Source organism: Thamnophis sirtalis, unplaced genomic scaffold (assembly GCF_051295495.1).
Source record: "Thamnophis sirtalis isolate CommonGarterSnake01/CBP01778 unplaced genomic scaffold, rThaSir2_p1.2 scaffold_3, whole genome shotgun sequence".
Taxonomy (NCBI): Eukaryota; Metazoa; Chordata; class Lepidosauria; order Squamata; family Natricidae; genus Thamnophis; species Thamnophis sirtalis.
The window spans coordinates 141226568-141242790 of NW_028261383.1; the positions used below are offsets into that span (position 1 = coordinate 141226568).

At 39.4% G+C, this 16223-nt stretch overlaps 1 protein-coding gene across 1 annotated transcript in view; it reads right to left on the reverse strand.

The window, feature by feature from the left end:
* The window catches only part of CEP95 (centrosomal protein 95), a 36284-nt gene that overhangs the window by 4358 nt on the left and 15703 nt on the right, over window positions 1-16223 (reverse strand). Inside the window, exons 9-17 of the mRNA XM_087710250.1 lie at window positions 15127-15199; window positions 13689-13771; window positions 11705-11823; window positions 10314-10437; window positions 9313-9427; window positions 8115-8296; window positions 5560-5652; window positions 4189-4339; window positions 1389-1549 (exon numbers count right to left, since the gene is read on the reverse strand). Coding sequence (XP_087566376.1) covers window positions 1389-1549; window positions 4189-4339; window positions 5560-5652; window positions 8115-8296; window positions 9313-9427; window positions 10314-10437; window positions 11705-11823; window positions 13689-13771; window positions 15127-15199 — 1101 coding nt within the window. The remainder of the gene's footprint in view (window positions 1-1388; window positions 1550-4188; window positions 4340-5559; window positions 5653-8114; window positions 8297-9312; window positions 9428-10313; window positions 10438-11704; window positions 11824-13688; window positions 13772-15126; window positions 15200-16223) is intronic.

Below are 16223 nucleotides of genomic sequence, written 5' to 3' on the forward strand. Positions count from 1 at the left end.
CCAATTTAGGAGCTCTCAAGAAAGACTTCTCCACCTTGATCTACTCTCTTCCAGAGATACCTGCTGAATAGTTTCTATGCCAGCCTGGACTACAACTTCCCCAATCATCATGGTTTACTCACAGAAAGCCTGAACTCACATTTGAAGGCAGATGCATTTTATGTATTTGATTTTTAGCCCACCCTTATTATGTAGTATAAGTAGCTCAAGGTGGCAAACACACTGTCAGGCCTGGAAACCATCTTTTGCATTGGGCCTCCAGGCCTACTACATTCAATGCTATAGGAAAATGGGAAGGGGGATTATATGGGGCATGGGAGATATATAGTTATAATAACATTCCTTTCTCAGAGAGCCAAGGACATCTTGCCCTGCACCTGGAGGAGTATGACTGGGAGGCATCTCCAGTTGGGATGGTGCCTGATTGGGCCATATGACGGATATGTGGGTGCTGGGCAGGGCCTTGGATTTTCATTTGGGTGGGGAAAACTTGGAAACTTTCAGATTCAGGTTTTCCCAGATGTGCCAATAGGACATCTCTAATAAAATGGAACTTTTGGAGTCTTCTTTTGTTGGGAGGTGTTACTTGGAACCCTGACACACCTCACACTTCTTCCTCCTATTTCCCACACAACAACCCACTCTTATTTCTCCCCACTTTCCCCTTTCAACTACTCCTTGTGCTTTCATCAGGATTTGTAATCCATTTTCTCCATTACTGCTCCCACATTTCCTTCCTTTTTCAGTGTCACAAAGTGATCGAGTGACATCAGCCTATAAGAATAAAGCTCTGGTTGAATGAAAAGTCTCAGACCCTCTTTAGAGTAAACATGTTGGCCAATTCATTGCCTTTAATAACGTTCCCCCCCCCAAAAAAAAGATTAGGAGCACCATCAGTACAAGCAGTCTTCAATTTATGACCAAAATTTGAGCCCAAAATTTACGTTGCTAAACAAGACAATTGTTAAGTGAGCATTGCTCCATTTTTGGATCTTTCTTCACACTGTTGTTAAGTGAATCACTGCAATTGATAAGTTAGTAACATGGTTGTTAATTGAATCTAGCTTCCCCATTGACTTTGCTTGTTGGGAGGTTACAAAAGGTGATCCCATGACCGTGTGACACTGCAAAGATGAGTCAGTTGCCAAGGGTCTGGATTTTGATCACGTGACCATGGGGATGCTGCAATGTTCATTAAGAATTTAAAAATGGCCACAATTCACTTTTTTCTGTGCCATTGTAACTGTTTTGCACGTCGAGGACTCCCTGTAGTCCTGGTTAATGTGTGGGACTTTCATCCCATGTTTGTATCTTTTAGCCATGGCCGGCACATTTTTCTGCCTTGTTTTTGAAAGGCTGCGAATCTCTCGAGCCTGCAGATAACTCACTTCATTTTGTAGTTTCCACTGGTTCCTCTCTCTGGGAGGTTTGAATTGTTCAATTTGGGAGAGCTGCTGCTGCCACATCTTGTTCATTGTTGGATGAGAAATGTTCATGTGAGGAAACTCTTCGAGTAGCAGAGGCAAGAGATCGTTCTCTTTGACTTTCACTGAAAAAAAGAGACAGACCTCAGCAATGAACAGTGGAAAAGTGGGCCTTATGCAGGGGTGGGCTTCAAAAGTTCCAGCAACGGGTTTGCTGCCACTTTGCTGGGTGGATGTGGCCACGGTGGGCATGGCCTAGTCAGCCTCCTGCACCACAGGGGGGGAGACTTCCCAGGCTCCAGAGGCTTTCCTCGAGCCTCCTGGAGGGCAAAAACTTCTTCCCCTGGGCTCCGGAAGCCCTCTGGAGGCCAGAAACGGCCCGTTTTCGGACTTCCGGTAGGCCCGCTTTTTGCCCTCCCTGAGCCTCTCTGCTGGCCCTGCACTTATCTTGCATGATGAACGGGCCGCATGGAGACTCCGGGGCGGGGTGGGAGGAGCCAGCAGGGGTGGCATTTGGGGGTTCACCGAACTGGGCAGAATCCTGGGTAGAGGATCGCCTGAACCCGTGCGAACCCCCAGCAGCCCACCACTGGCCTTATGCTTTGAGCTGCCATTAAAAACAGCTCCCCTCCCCGATCATGGAGCCGCCATGATTAGGGAAAGCTGGACTAAGCTTACTGTTTTATACTTAATTAATGGTCATGGTACTGCACGTCACGTTACTTGATTTAACATTCTTACTTATAAACTGTAGATTGTGTATGAACACATTTAAATAGGACTACTTACTTTGGGGTAGGAGCTATAACTAGATTAACAAGGGATGGAAAAATATTATGTATTTGTATTCTACCTTGGTGGTGAACATAGCCAACACAGCTTCCTCCCTTATTTTCCCCACAACCACCACCACCCTGTCAGGTGAGATGGGCTGAGAGAGAGGTTCTGGCCCAGCCAACGTTCACGGCTAAGGTGGAACTAGAGCTTATACTCTCCCGTTTTCCAACCTTAACCATTAGACCAGTATTATCCAATACTTATCCACAGGTCTTAAAGTTGCCAAGGTTGGACATTCTTGCACTACACCTAACTGGCTCGTATATTTATCACATAAACATGTTTCGAGAACAGAGAAATTATCATGTGCCATCAAATCATGTTGAATCTTAGCGACCATGTAGATTTTCTCCATGATGCTCTGCTTCTAACTTGATCTTTCAAATCTTTCACTAAGGAAACCATCAGCACTATAACTGAGTCCATTTAAGAGAAATTAGCATCTCCTAAATTATTTTTCTTTTTAAAAAGTTTTTATATTCTGTTCTAGCTCTTTTCAAGAATGATATTAGCCAGCTCTATAATTACAATTGTACCCTACCTGGGGGAATATAGCAGCTGAGGGTTATCCTTGCTTTACCAGTCTCATTTCTAATGAGAAATAGCTACTCCTGGTGAATTTATGCCCATATTTTCCCCAAACAGTATATAGTTGGAGTAAAAAAGACCTTCTAATCCTGAATGCAGAAAAATAATTTTAGGAACCACTCAGGCTAAGGTGATATTATTGAGCCCAATAAAACTGACAAAGGACAAGCTGTTCAGCATTGAAGGCCAGCTGAAATGCACAAATCATTAATTTGTTTCCACATCACACTTAACAATACTTCTAAAAAAGCAGTTTGCTTGGTATATGATTTATATATGATTCGGTTTGTAAACCCAACAGCCAAACACGTCACGCTGGTGTTGAAATTCAAGGCATTAATTCTGCTTAATTCTGTGAACTGATTTTTGAAAACTCTATCTAATATCTAACGATATTTACTGCACTTATGTAATTCTTATGGATGCAGATTATTCTTCTTTGAAACCACAACTCCAGATGAGATACTTGACTGTGTTTCAACTAACATTTTTGTTATATTTGTATGGAAGAAATCAATGCTTGAAAAAAGAAATGTGACTTTTCTAAGTGGTGGATAGGCCAGCTGCTTTATCTTAAACTCTCTCATCTATAGATTTGCTCCATCAGTTCAACATCACAAACACATAGAAATATTAAATTAGTATGGTCATTGTTAATATTCCGTGCTCTTAGCCTATCTCAAAACAAGCACAGCAGTTTCAGTATAACAGCTGTCATAACTTATTACTAAACAATATTGCACACCGACGAACAAATCTGAAGTTACTCAGAGTGGAGTTTTTTTGCACTTCACAAACTGGTTGAGAGTAAAGCATTGAGGAAAGAATCATTATCGACACATTTTGAAATCAAAGGAAGTAGAATAGATTATTTTTAAGCTTGAAATGTTTTGGCTACATTTCTTCTTGAATTACCCACACATAATTATATATAGCTTGACAGCATTCATGGTTACTTTTTTATCTGAGTCAAAGGGACAGGAGGTGAGGAAAGAAAATGAAAAGAAAAGGAAAGGAAAGGTTGCTGGCTTGCTCTGCTCAGAGAAGCACTGATTTGTAAGTGATATACCAATCAGGTGTCAGACTTAAAGAGGACGAAAAAAGAATTTCAGCCATGGAAGCCCAGCCTTCCTCATGACCTTGGAAGAAATTGCTGAATAAAAGGCTCCCTAAATTCTCTTCTCCTCTTGCCCAGGTTTAAGACATATGGAGACAATCAGAAAAAATGTTTTTTCACAGCTACGTATATGCTGCTAAAATGCCAGTGATCTTGGCCCATGCACTGAAAGAACATGCTTTCAGAGGCTGCCAGGCTCTCTACCAAGGCTTCAGTTCTTACTTGGAGCTGCTTTTTTTGGCTTCGCAAACCCTCCTCTTGAAATCCTCTGATTGAGTTTGGAATGCCGAGGTATATTTTTTCGAGAATAAATCTTTGCCGCATGTGAAATTCTTGGAGTTCCTTTAAGTACATTCTCTTTGTACTTTTGTTCCTGGATGCAAACACACACACAGAAATGGTTACTGGATCATTCGTTATCCTAGTGCAGGCAGATCCTAATGATAGCACACGATTCCTACAGAAAGAGGCAAACCCATAGTGCAGAGGCTGGTGATTTTCCGTACATCAGACATTTAAGCTCTCCAATGGCTGGTGAATATAACTACATGTCTTTAAGATGAAAGCCTTAAAATATAATCCTAAAAGGCAGAAAGGCCTCTTTTCACATAAACCAAAAGCAGATCTTGGCCTCCACAGATACAGAACATCTTATTCTCCAATCTTCAAATATCTGGTTTGGACCCAAAGAGGTCAACATCTTCCACTTCACACAGGACAACTGTTTTGATTTCCTCTCAGAGTTTTCCAGAACAGCTTCCCTTGGACACACACTGAAGGGGAGAGTTTGCCATCTTGCTTCCTCAATCCAAACATACAACTTTAAAAAAGATCTATATTGTCATTATATCTGTGATATCTTTCTATCTATTAAATGAACAGTGAATTATTTCCATACTAAATCAGCTAACTGGTAACTTGTCCAAGTGGCATTTTACCTCAGAAAATAATACGAAGTCTCCAGCTACATTCTAAAAGTGACTGTTTCTCTGACTCTGATTATATACAGGTAGCCCTCAAGAAAAAGTGGCCACTGCAGGTAGTCCTCAACTTACGAGCACAACCAGGAACAGAATTTCTGTTACTACGCAAGGCAGCTGTTAAGTGAGGTGCATCTGATTTTATGACCTTTTTTGCCATGATTAAGTGAACCACCATGGTTTTAAGTGGGCCATGGTGTCGTTAGGCAAATCCAATTGACTTTTCCTTATTGGAAGCTAGAGGGGAAGGTTGCAAATGGAGACCGCGTGGCCCCTGGCATGCTTCAACCATCATAAATAAATACCAATTGCCAAGCACCTGACTTTTGAACATCAAGGTACTACGATGGCTCTAACTGATTGTAAGTAACTTGTTTTTCAGCACCCTTGTAACTTCAAACTGTCACTAAGCAAACGGTTGTAAATTGAGGATAACCTGTATTTAAAGTGCTGCTCCAGTAAATTTGGTGGGGAGAAAACCCTCATCAAAATTTAAATCTATGAGAGTTGACCTGCAGTGCAAAAGCTGCCCTTCAAATATTAATGATCCAAACCATACTGAGAGTTAAAAAGAAATGCACAGAACTATCAGCATATTTCTTCTGCACCTTACCATTTCCTGAGCCTTTGCTTTTATCTTTGCAAGTTCCAGACTTTCACTAGCTTCGTATGCTCTTAGGTCTTCGTCATAAGCTTTACTCAGATGCTAGAAGACATAATAAAGTCCAATTGTTGTCTCTAAGAAGTTGTTCATTGATGAAACATGCCTTTTGATCAGTCTAACAGCAGTTCGCAAACTAAAGTTTTAAGAAATCATGAGTTCCATTTAATTCTAGGCTACTGAAACTTAACATATTCAGATTCAGTTGTTCAGCTGCAGTTCTAGAACAAAACACTCTATTAACGTACTGAAAGAGTAATTAACGTCTGAAAGGTTCAGAGTCAGATAATAAGATAAGCTCCCTCTATTTTTTAAATAATAAATTAAAAAAGATCCAAGAAAGATCATCAATATTAAGGTTACCCCTTCCTTGTTTCCACCTGTCTAAATTTAAAAGGTAGGAGAAGATATAAATTTGAAATATGTGGATATGGATTTACAATAAAAAAAATGCTGCCCAGATAAAGTTCCAAACCAAGCTTGGAGTTATAAGAATTAATATCCTAAATATTAACAGAGATATCCTAGTTATGTATTATTTTTATTTATTACATTTATATGCTGCCCATTTTGCAGTTTGTGGAATCTCTTGGCAGCTGTCAGTCAGAATAGGGTGTTTTTTTGGGGGGGGGTCAAGTGGATGTGATCAGGGACCAGTCTCAGTGAGGAGATTAGCCCTCAACAGGCAGACTCCTGAGCTTCAGATAGGGACTCCTAGAGATTCATTCAATAAAACAAACAAGAGGACTTGCACTTTCGCTTCCTGTTGTCATTCTACCTATGCTCTAATTCTGTGACTTTTCTTTTCCTTCATGTCTGGTTTTTACCCAAATTTCTCCACTGGCATTTCCAAAAGTGTCTAGTCTATATTAAGAATCTCTAATCACCTTTGTATCTTTCAGTAATTCTTTCAGCCTTTCATCTAGAATAATCCAATTAATCATTCTTTTGGATTGATGCCTTTTCCGTGTGCATGTGTGGAGACTTACACTGAAACCACATTGTTGAAACAAAATGCCATTTTTCTATAACAATACAATACCATAGCAGAGTTGGAAGGGACCTTGGTGGTCTTCTAGTCCAACCCGCCTAGGCAAGAAACTCTACACCGCTTCAAACAAATGGCTATCCAACATCCTCTTGAAGACTTCCAGTGTTGACGACGAACGAATGATCAGTTTCATTCATTGCTGTGCCTCCAAGTGGCGTGATCACTTTTTATGTACCCTTTTGTCTCATTCCAACTTATCTATTCGTGCCACCTAATAAAATCTTGGGATCACTTCCATTTAGAACACTCCACGATTTTCCCCAAACTTATTTCTGATTCTTCTACTCTCATCATTCACTGAACAATAACTTTTTTCTCATGCCCGTCCACAACAATTGGGATGACACAAATTCATACTTCCCAGGATATTTTTCAGCCTAATCAATTTTATACTTTGACCTCTCTGTATGACTTCTTGATGCCATAACACAAGATTGGGCCATTTATATTCCAATCTTATACATCTTTCCCCATTCTTAATTTTTCAAATGTGCAATGTATCTATTTTTCTGTTATTACCTTTATTCATCCAGACTCTTGGTTGTAGCGGCCACAGTCATCAGTAGAATATTGACCTCAGCCAACCCCCATGGCTTTGATCAATCATGTATTTTTAGTGTGATGAACTAGCTTTATCAAGTTATTAGCTTTAACCATATCTGTGCACCATGTAACATTCCCTCCCAACAGCAAGGACAATACTGGTCAGCTTCAGAACATTTTGGCCACTATGTCATAAGCAGGCCAGTTTTACCCCAAGCAAGTGCATGCTATTCTATACAATCTCTGATATTCTAAAGATCATCTAGCAAGCCGACATACAATGCTACCATCCCACCCATTAGGAAATACATGCAGCATACTGTCACACTCAGACTGTTTTTTTTTGGGGGGTGTGTGTGTGATATAAAACCTCTGAAGTGGAAAAGCAGTTCTTTTCATCCATGTTCTATTGACCATTAAATGTCTGTAGTCATCCAGGTCATGGCTGTCCAAAAGGTGCTTTTTCAGCAGGCAACTGGATAAGTTGCCTCCTAAAAGCTACAGACTTTTAGCTATACAATTTGGGATGAACACTCTTTGAATGGTGTGGGAGTAGGAATGGATTTCCAGATGGAAACAAACTGCAGAGTACAGGAACCATTTGCACTACTCAGGTGAGCCTGAGGACACAGATAAACCTCCAAGTGCTTCAATGACCCTCTAAAAGGATGGAAATTACCAGCTATCTGCAAGGAATATAAATCCTTCCATTCCCCACCATCCAGTCAGAGCTGAAAAAGGAAAACATCTTCAAAGAAAAAAAACAAGGAAGTCCAGTTGCCTCCTGCAAAAACCCCTTTGGGATATTGGCTCTGCTAAGGTTCCATGTATGCTGAGAGCATCTATTAATACATTCACTCATTAAGGCATTTAGTTATTTAGTTGCCCGCATTTCCATTCCTGCTGCCATTACCTTTGCTCTTAACTTCCTTTGATCCTGTTCATTTTGCCAACATATTCGCACTCTTCGCGTTGGCTCTTCGGCATCTTTCTGGAGAGGACTATCTGATACATGTGATGGTTGATAATTGGATGGGGGCGGGGAAGCAGAAAATGACCGTCGCCTGTTGGGTGCTTTCCTTGAACGATGAATATCTATGGGAGAAACAAACTTTAGATAAGTCTACCACAATTACCATATTTTTCATAGTATAAGATGCACCAAGATTTTTACGAGGTAATTAAAAAAAAAAAGTTTTTGCACTCCGCAGACCTCCCAAAAACAGCCCGTTTTTCACAAAAATGGGCCTTATTTTGTCCAAAAAAAGGGCATGCATAGCCTTTAGGCTTATAGAGTGCTCCTGGGGGCTGGGGGGGGGGGCGGGGAAACGGCCTGTTTTTTGCTCATTTTTGCCCTCCCCAGCTCCCAGAAGCACTCTATAAGCTTCCTAAAGGCTATGCAGGCCCATTTTGGTGAAGGAGGAGGGGTTTCAGGATGCAAAAAATGCTGTATTCAGTGTATAAGACACACCTAGATTTTCAGCCTCTTTTTTGAGGGAAAAAAGTGTGTCTTATACTCCGAAAAATACGATAGGTTTTTTTTTTAAACAAAGGATCAGGAAAGCCCTTTCAATAAATTTCAGAAGCTCTGTTTCTAAAGTTTGCCCTATCATGTCTTTGGGATCCGATATGGGTTGCCCAGTATTACATTCAATAAGATACATCTTTAGAAAAAAGTACCTTTGAGAGATAACTACGACCTGGATGACTGAGAATCTTCACAGACAATCAGAGAAAACATTTTTTTTTTTTACATTTAACAATTAGATTCAGGCTCTTTGTAAAGTTATTGTTTTAAAACTTTTGAGTTAGCCCAGTTCCCAACAGTGCTCAAACCCTTCAGTTTAGCTGTTGTGACATCCACTATACAGATAAATTTCTTCAATCTAGCACTTTCTAGAAGGTATTACAATGACAATTCTCAGAAGTCCTAGATAGCATGGTCCACAGGAATTATGGAAGTTGTAGCCCTGATAGTTAAGGAGGGGATCAAGTCAAGGAAAGATGCTAAATGATAGGCAGGTATATAGCTATTTTCAATTCCTGATGGAAATAATATGTCCCAACATAGAACAATGCAATTCGTTCATTAATGAATTTCAGAGTATTACCTGATTGTTGTGTGATTTGGCGATAGTCCATGATGCTGTCACTGTGCTGAGAAAGGGTATCCTCATCAGCCGACAACTCGCCTTGGCTTTGTTCACCCAAAGCACGCTTTAACATCTGTAATTGTTTTTTTTTAAATGCTTTATCTATTCAGAGTTGATTTCCAATTAATCTTCCATGATTTTACATACAAAACATTTGCTTTTAATCAAGAAAAAAAATTAAGTACACAAAGTCTAATATTTATTTCAAACACTCTACGTCACCACTTTATGACACCAGCTGTAGGTCAAATCTGCACAAGCAAAGGAACGGCTGATAGAACTCTGTGATGCCAAGAGGTACTATTAAAGAACCCTTAATAGTACTATTACTCTATTGCACTATTAAAGAGCACAGCAAAAGGTTCTGGGTATTTATGCTTCCTATGAAAAATCCCTTCAAGAAACTAGTATCCAAGGTTTATTAAGTCCTTTCCTTGTTGTTCCAATTTTCACAGGCAGGTATTTTTTTTCTTTTGCAGACAATTGTGAACTCAAGCTTAAAAGTATGAAGCTCAGGTCCCTCTGCTAACCATGAATCCCACAACAGGCTAAGCTTCATATCAATTTGCAGTCCGATCCAAGAAAAACAAAACAAACCATATGACATATTTTGAGGTGTGATTTCAGATAACCTGTTTCAACAGACATTTCCCCCACCCCGCCTTCCAAACAATGCAGGAGCCAATGAGCTAGTCAGCCTTGGGTAAAAAGCACCCACAGCAGCAAACCCAGGGAACCCGGGCAGTCAATTGAAGGAGGACAGATCAAGAGTCAATCTGAGGTGAAATGAAAGTTATTCTTGTCAAGAGTACTTTACATTTACTTGCTTGTATTTTAGATTTAACAAAGCTTAAGAGTATGATTGCAGGATTCTAAATTGGCTCATCTCTATTTGCTTAGCTTCAGTCATGTTGCTTGCTTGGTTAGCACAATCCCAAGAATTGTTGGCATTAACTTACCGCATCCAGTTCATTCAGCCTGCGGGAGAGTTTCTCTGACATTTCAGAGAGTTTTTTCTTTGCACGTCTATGGGGAAGAGAGTCTTCTATAAAAGAGTCTGCCAGAGCAGGACGTTCTTTCTGGCTGGGGAATCAGAGTAAAACGTGATAAAATAACAAAGACAGAGAGTGAACACTGAAAGTATAATACTGTACAAATGGGATCATCTTAAGCATGTAAATCTTGTTTTCAAGAGGAAAATAGGAAGATGAGTAGGTAGAAAAAGAGAAAGAGAGAGGAGAGAAATTCAAAGAACATGAACATAAAAAATCCTCCAAGAACATTATTGTAATTTAGAATTTTGTCTTCTCGATACTTAAGCTCTCTTTCTTCTTTTAACTGTTCTTCAATAGCCTCTAAACTAAATGAATGAGTAAATAAAACCTCTCTTAATAACAACATTATTGCTCTTTACATTAATGCATTGATTAAACAACTTAATGGGATCATGTGTTCAAGAACGTTTAGAGCCAGCGTAGCATTACACCCTGTTCAATCATTTATACTTGGCTGTAACCCACTTCTGAAAAATTACTTTTCGCAAAAGGATTTATTCTATTTTTATTTTATTCATCAAATATAGAGACTTCCCATTTCAGTCACAAAGTGACTCTATACGGTGCACAAATAAAAACATAGAAACATAACCACGTAAAAATGGTATTTCAGTAAAAGAAAGCAGTTAAAACAATCATTAAAGGGGGGTGTGTGTCAAGGTGCTAACCAACCTCAATGTTGCATGCATACAACTTGGCACAGCCAGACCTTCAAATTATTTCAAAAGACCACGAGAATGGGAGCCAACCTCACCTATTGGGGACAATATTCCAAAAGGCAGGGGCAATGGCAGAGAAGGCGCTCTCTTCCTCGATCCCACCATGTAAATTCTGTAACTCAGGAGTCCCCAACTCCTGGTGGTCTGAGGACCGGCACCAGGTCGTGGCATGCCAGAAACTGGGCCGTGGAAACAAATGAAGCCCCACCTGAAGGATGCAGGCAGTATGCAAAACCATGCCCCTTCCGGGCCATGGAAGCGGTCCCTGATGCCCAAAAGCTTGGGGGCCATTATTTTAACTGACAGAGCCTGCAACATACTTTCCCTGCCTCACCAGAAAGGTAGCATGACTTTTCTTACTGAACACCTCATACTGATTCAGACCACAGTTAAAGGAACACTACTCTAATTGACACTGTACTGCAACTCCCATCATCTTTAGACAATAGACTGAATGACTTGTAGAGCAGTACAAGGTTAAAAGCCCCAGGTTAGTGGCAGTATGTATGGACTTGGAGGACAAGATTATTCTGAAGAGCAACCCCAAGTTCCATTTTGTGTGAAAGAAATGCATACCTTTTCCCAATAAATAGATTCCTTTGTTTGGGCCTTGTGGTTTGTATAGAGGTGAACTGAGGTAATCCATTCTCCTTGCAACTCTGAATCGATATGTACCGCGAACTCTCGTCTATTTCCTTTTAGAAGGGTGGAAGGGAAAAACTTTCATTCAAACAGCTCAGGACAAATTCAAGAGATTAAATCGGTGTTAAAGTAATAGAGATCAGACTGCATAAAGAAGAATTGCCAAATAGAATTATTATGATAATACAGAAAATTAGATGTCAGAAACCTTTTTAAACAACAATATTTACAGCAGGATAACCAAGCCAAAAAGGCATCTAGAGTTTGAAAACATTTACATCAATCATTCATACATTAAATGCTCCTTAAGGGGAAGAAAAAAAGAAAGAGAAATGCAGTCTTTCAAAATCTCAACATTCCCAGATCGAAGTGAAAACAGACATAAGCTTTTTAGAATCATAAATCATAGAATTTTCATAATGGGAATTGTTTTTATGTATGCTTCTCTAAAAAGTTTTCAGTTATAGAGATATTACATGACCTCTGAATACACATACTGTATTTTTCGGAGTATAAGACGCACCTTTTTCCCTCACCCCCCCCCTTTGCAAAAATGGCCGTTCATAGCCTTTAGGAGGCTTCCAGACTGCTCCTGGGGGCTGGGGAGGGCAAAAATGAGCAAGAAAACAGACTGTTTGTTGCTCGTTTCCCCTCCCCCCCCTCCAGCCCCCAGGAGCACTCTATAAGCCTCCTAAAGGCTATGCATGCCCTTTTTTTGATGAAACACGAGCCGGTTTTCACAAAAAACAGACCATTTTTTTCTCGTTATTGTCCCCCTCCCAGCCCCCAGGAGCACTCTACAAGCCTCCTAGAGGCTATGCATGCCCTTTTTTGACAAAAAACAGGCCCGTTTTGGGAGGTCTGCAGAGTGCAAAAAGTTTTTTTTTAATTTGCCTCTTCAAAATCCTCGTGCGTCTTATATTCTGAACAATACGGTACACAAAAAGTATATATTTAAGCTAGGATTTTGATAACATTCTGGTTGTTCGTACCCGAGAACCATCATAATGAAGATATGCCCAACCAATAACACTGATCATCATTTGCAGTATTGTCAATATTAATTTGCATTTGAAGTATTACTGGAAGTTAGGGTTTGACATATTATCATTAAATCATAGTTAACTTCATTTAGAAAAATGATCAATGTCTTGTTTTTGCAAACAAAATTCCTGATACGAAAGGAACATAAAATCCTTAGACTAGTTTTCTGCTCATTGCTAGATTGACTTTAAGCTCCTCCTTACTGCTAGACTTCCCCATAGGCTGTCATCAACTCCACACTGTATCTCAATATATCCCTCATCTATGATCCTCACTTCTCCCTCAGTACTTAGCCTTTTAAAGGTCTCCTGCTTTATTAAAGGGCATGGATATTCAAGCTTTCGTTCCTATGAATCTGATATATTGTACCAGAACAGGAGTCCCCAACCCTTGGACTATGGCCTGGCACTGAGTCACGGCCTGCCAAGAACCAGGCCACATAAGCAACTGAAGCCCCATTTGCAAACGTGCCAGATCCAAGGCAGCATGTGAAACCACACACACCCCAGTCACGGAAAAATCGCTGTCCACTTAACCTGGCTCTGGACCCTCCAAAAAGTTGGGAGCCACTATCCTAGAACACTGACACAATGCTGTATCTTGTATGTCCACATTCATCTTTATGGATGAACCTATTCTTACAAATTCTGTACCCAACCCTTGTTCTTCATCTCCTACCGAGCTTTAAACCCACATACTGGATATATCTTTGAATTCTTATGTCTCATCTTCCATTCTTTCTCAAGATTCCCATTAGAATCTTAGATTTGTAAGATATGAAGTTTGTTTTGGTTACAATGGAAACCTGGAAGATATTGATGATTATCGTAAACACTGAACAAATACATCTACAGCCAACTAAACAATGTGTTACCTTTTCTGAATCATGTGAGCTGACTTGTAGCACTGATTCACCAGTTACACCAACTCCTGTTCCTGATGGTTCTGTTGGAAAATCTGAGCAGGAGACCAAAGAAATTAATTGTATAAATTACGTAAGAAATATAGATATAGCTCATTAAACACTAAACATTCCCTTATTAGATAGATTACATAAAAAATGATGCCCCACAAATCCAACCCTTCCATTGAGAAGACAGATTTGAGAAAAGGGCAAATGCCTAAAGATTTCCTTTTGCCTGTAGCTTGGTGTATACAAAGGACACTGGCACTATTGTTTTCAACTGAAATTGGTAAGTCTGAGGGATTTGGGTAAGGAAGCTAGGCATTGCCCAGAATTTTTGACTGCATTTATTTACTGTTTTCTCCTTTTCCTTTTTTGGGATCGGAATTTCAAATTCTCTTCCTTTCAGAAAATTATGGTAAATATCTCACTGAAAGGGACAATAAGATTCACATTATGAATTTATCTCAATTTATTTATTCAATTATGGATTTGTGTGTCTTCTTTTAAAGCAAGAAATTCCAAGAGTGTGAGGAAAGACTTGAAACCTTTTATAAACTGTTGTTGATCAAAATGATTGGTAACAAAAGTTTTACTTATAAAGCTAATCCAGATGTCCAAGACAAGATCTGTTTTCTGTTTATTTGATTGCTAACCAGATTTCTAAAGTGTTTCTCCAACTATAAATACAGTATTGCTAATGTCCAACGAGCAACGTTGTTTGCAAAAATAAAGATGTTAGCAGAAAAATAATAGCAAGAATTAGCACAACTAAAAATAACTGCATGCTTCTGCCAACATTCTGTTTACTTTATTGTTGCCGTTGTGGCACAGGGCGCCCTTAGACTATGTCCTGGCTGCCATACCATATTTATGCACCTGAGGGTTTTTGAGCAAGGATCTGTTAACTCACTCATTATGGCTTGTCACTATGTGTGAATTCACCCATTATAACTTATTCAAGTGACATAACAAAATTTAGCCCCAGGAACATTACTGTCATTCTCAAGATTTGAGACGGTGATGCTTTGTGTAAGAAATTAAGATCTATTCTTGCTAGATCTCTACAAAATCTGTAGTTCACTTAAACTTGAAGAAACATAACCACACATATCCCCTTGTCCCAAGAATGCAAACCTGTTGGATGCTAATGACTATTGCCACAATCAGCATGACCAATTGTCATGATAAAAGGAAGAAGTATCCAGCTGGATACAACTGGAAGGCCACAGGTTTTCCCTCCTCACTTAAAATTCTGACAAACAAAATAGAACTCGCTTAAAAAATTCCAGAAGCATCGAATTCTTATAAGCCCATTCCCATGCTAGAAATCAATAGCAATTCAGAGTAGCAAAGAATCTGACTTTGAGAAAATGTTAGAACAAACACTTTAAATGGAAATTCTTACAAGAAGTTGCGTCTGGAAAAGAATGGATGCCATCTGAAAAAAGAGAGTATTCACGCTCAGGAGGTTCTGCAAGCTATAAAAGAGAATGCAATACAAATGAAAAAATATAGTAAAATGGTCAAAGCAAGTAGGCTGAAAGAGGCATTGATCTTAATGAGCATGGAGCATAGAGCCCTGGTGGTGCAGTGGTTAGAAAGAATGCAGTATTGCAGGCTAACTTTGCCTATAGCCAGGAGTTCAATCCTGACCAGATCAAGGTTGACTCAGTCTTCCACCCTTCTGAGGTTGGTAAAATCAGGACCCAGATTGCTGGGGGTGATATGCTGGTTCTATAAACCGCTTAGCGAGGGCAGTAAAGCATTATGACATGATAGGTACATCTAAGTGCTATTCCAATTGCTGTTTTAAAATTTAAATTACAAAATAAACTACAAATAAAAGCTTATACAATTCAGTTTTGCCATTTCTCATCTAAAAAGCTAAAATCAAGAGCAAATTTTGACTGAAACAGATATTCCAACTATAGAAAAACTGTACTAATTTCAGATAAAATTTCATACGAGGTTCACTTATTCCTTTTCCCTACGTATTTTCCCATCCCATATCATGTCAACTTCATATATTTCAAAAATATGCTCCCACTCTTTTCATTCAACAAGATGTGGTAGATTTTCACAATTTCCAAACATGTTGACATTCAAGTCTCATGGTCTCTAGTTAGCTGGCATCCTTGGCACATTCCTATCTAGCAAGTGTTTATTGGAACTGAATTTGATTCAGTCGCTTGAGAGGGAGATGGGAAGCATATAAATTTAATAGATAAACCTAAATAAAAATTCCAGTAATTGAGAATCACCCAGAGCCACTCTGTGAGTGAGATGGGTGGTCTCTAAATTTGAAATATCAATAAAGTAAAATAAAATTACAATTCCAACTTGAGGGCACTGAATTGGGGAAGGCTGAGATATTTGACTTCCTCCACATACACACACTATTTTGTGTGTCCAAGACTTGATTACTAGATTCCCAGTCCAGATTTTCTGATGAATAGGAAAGGCCAGGAAGGATTTGTTTATTTTATTTCTATTACACACTTC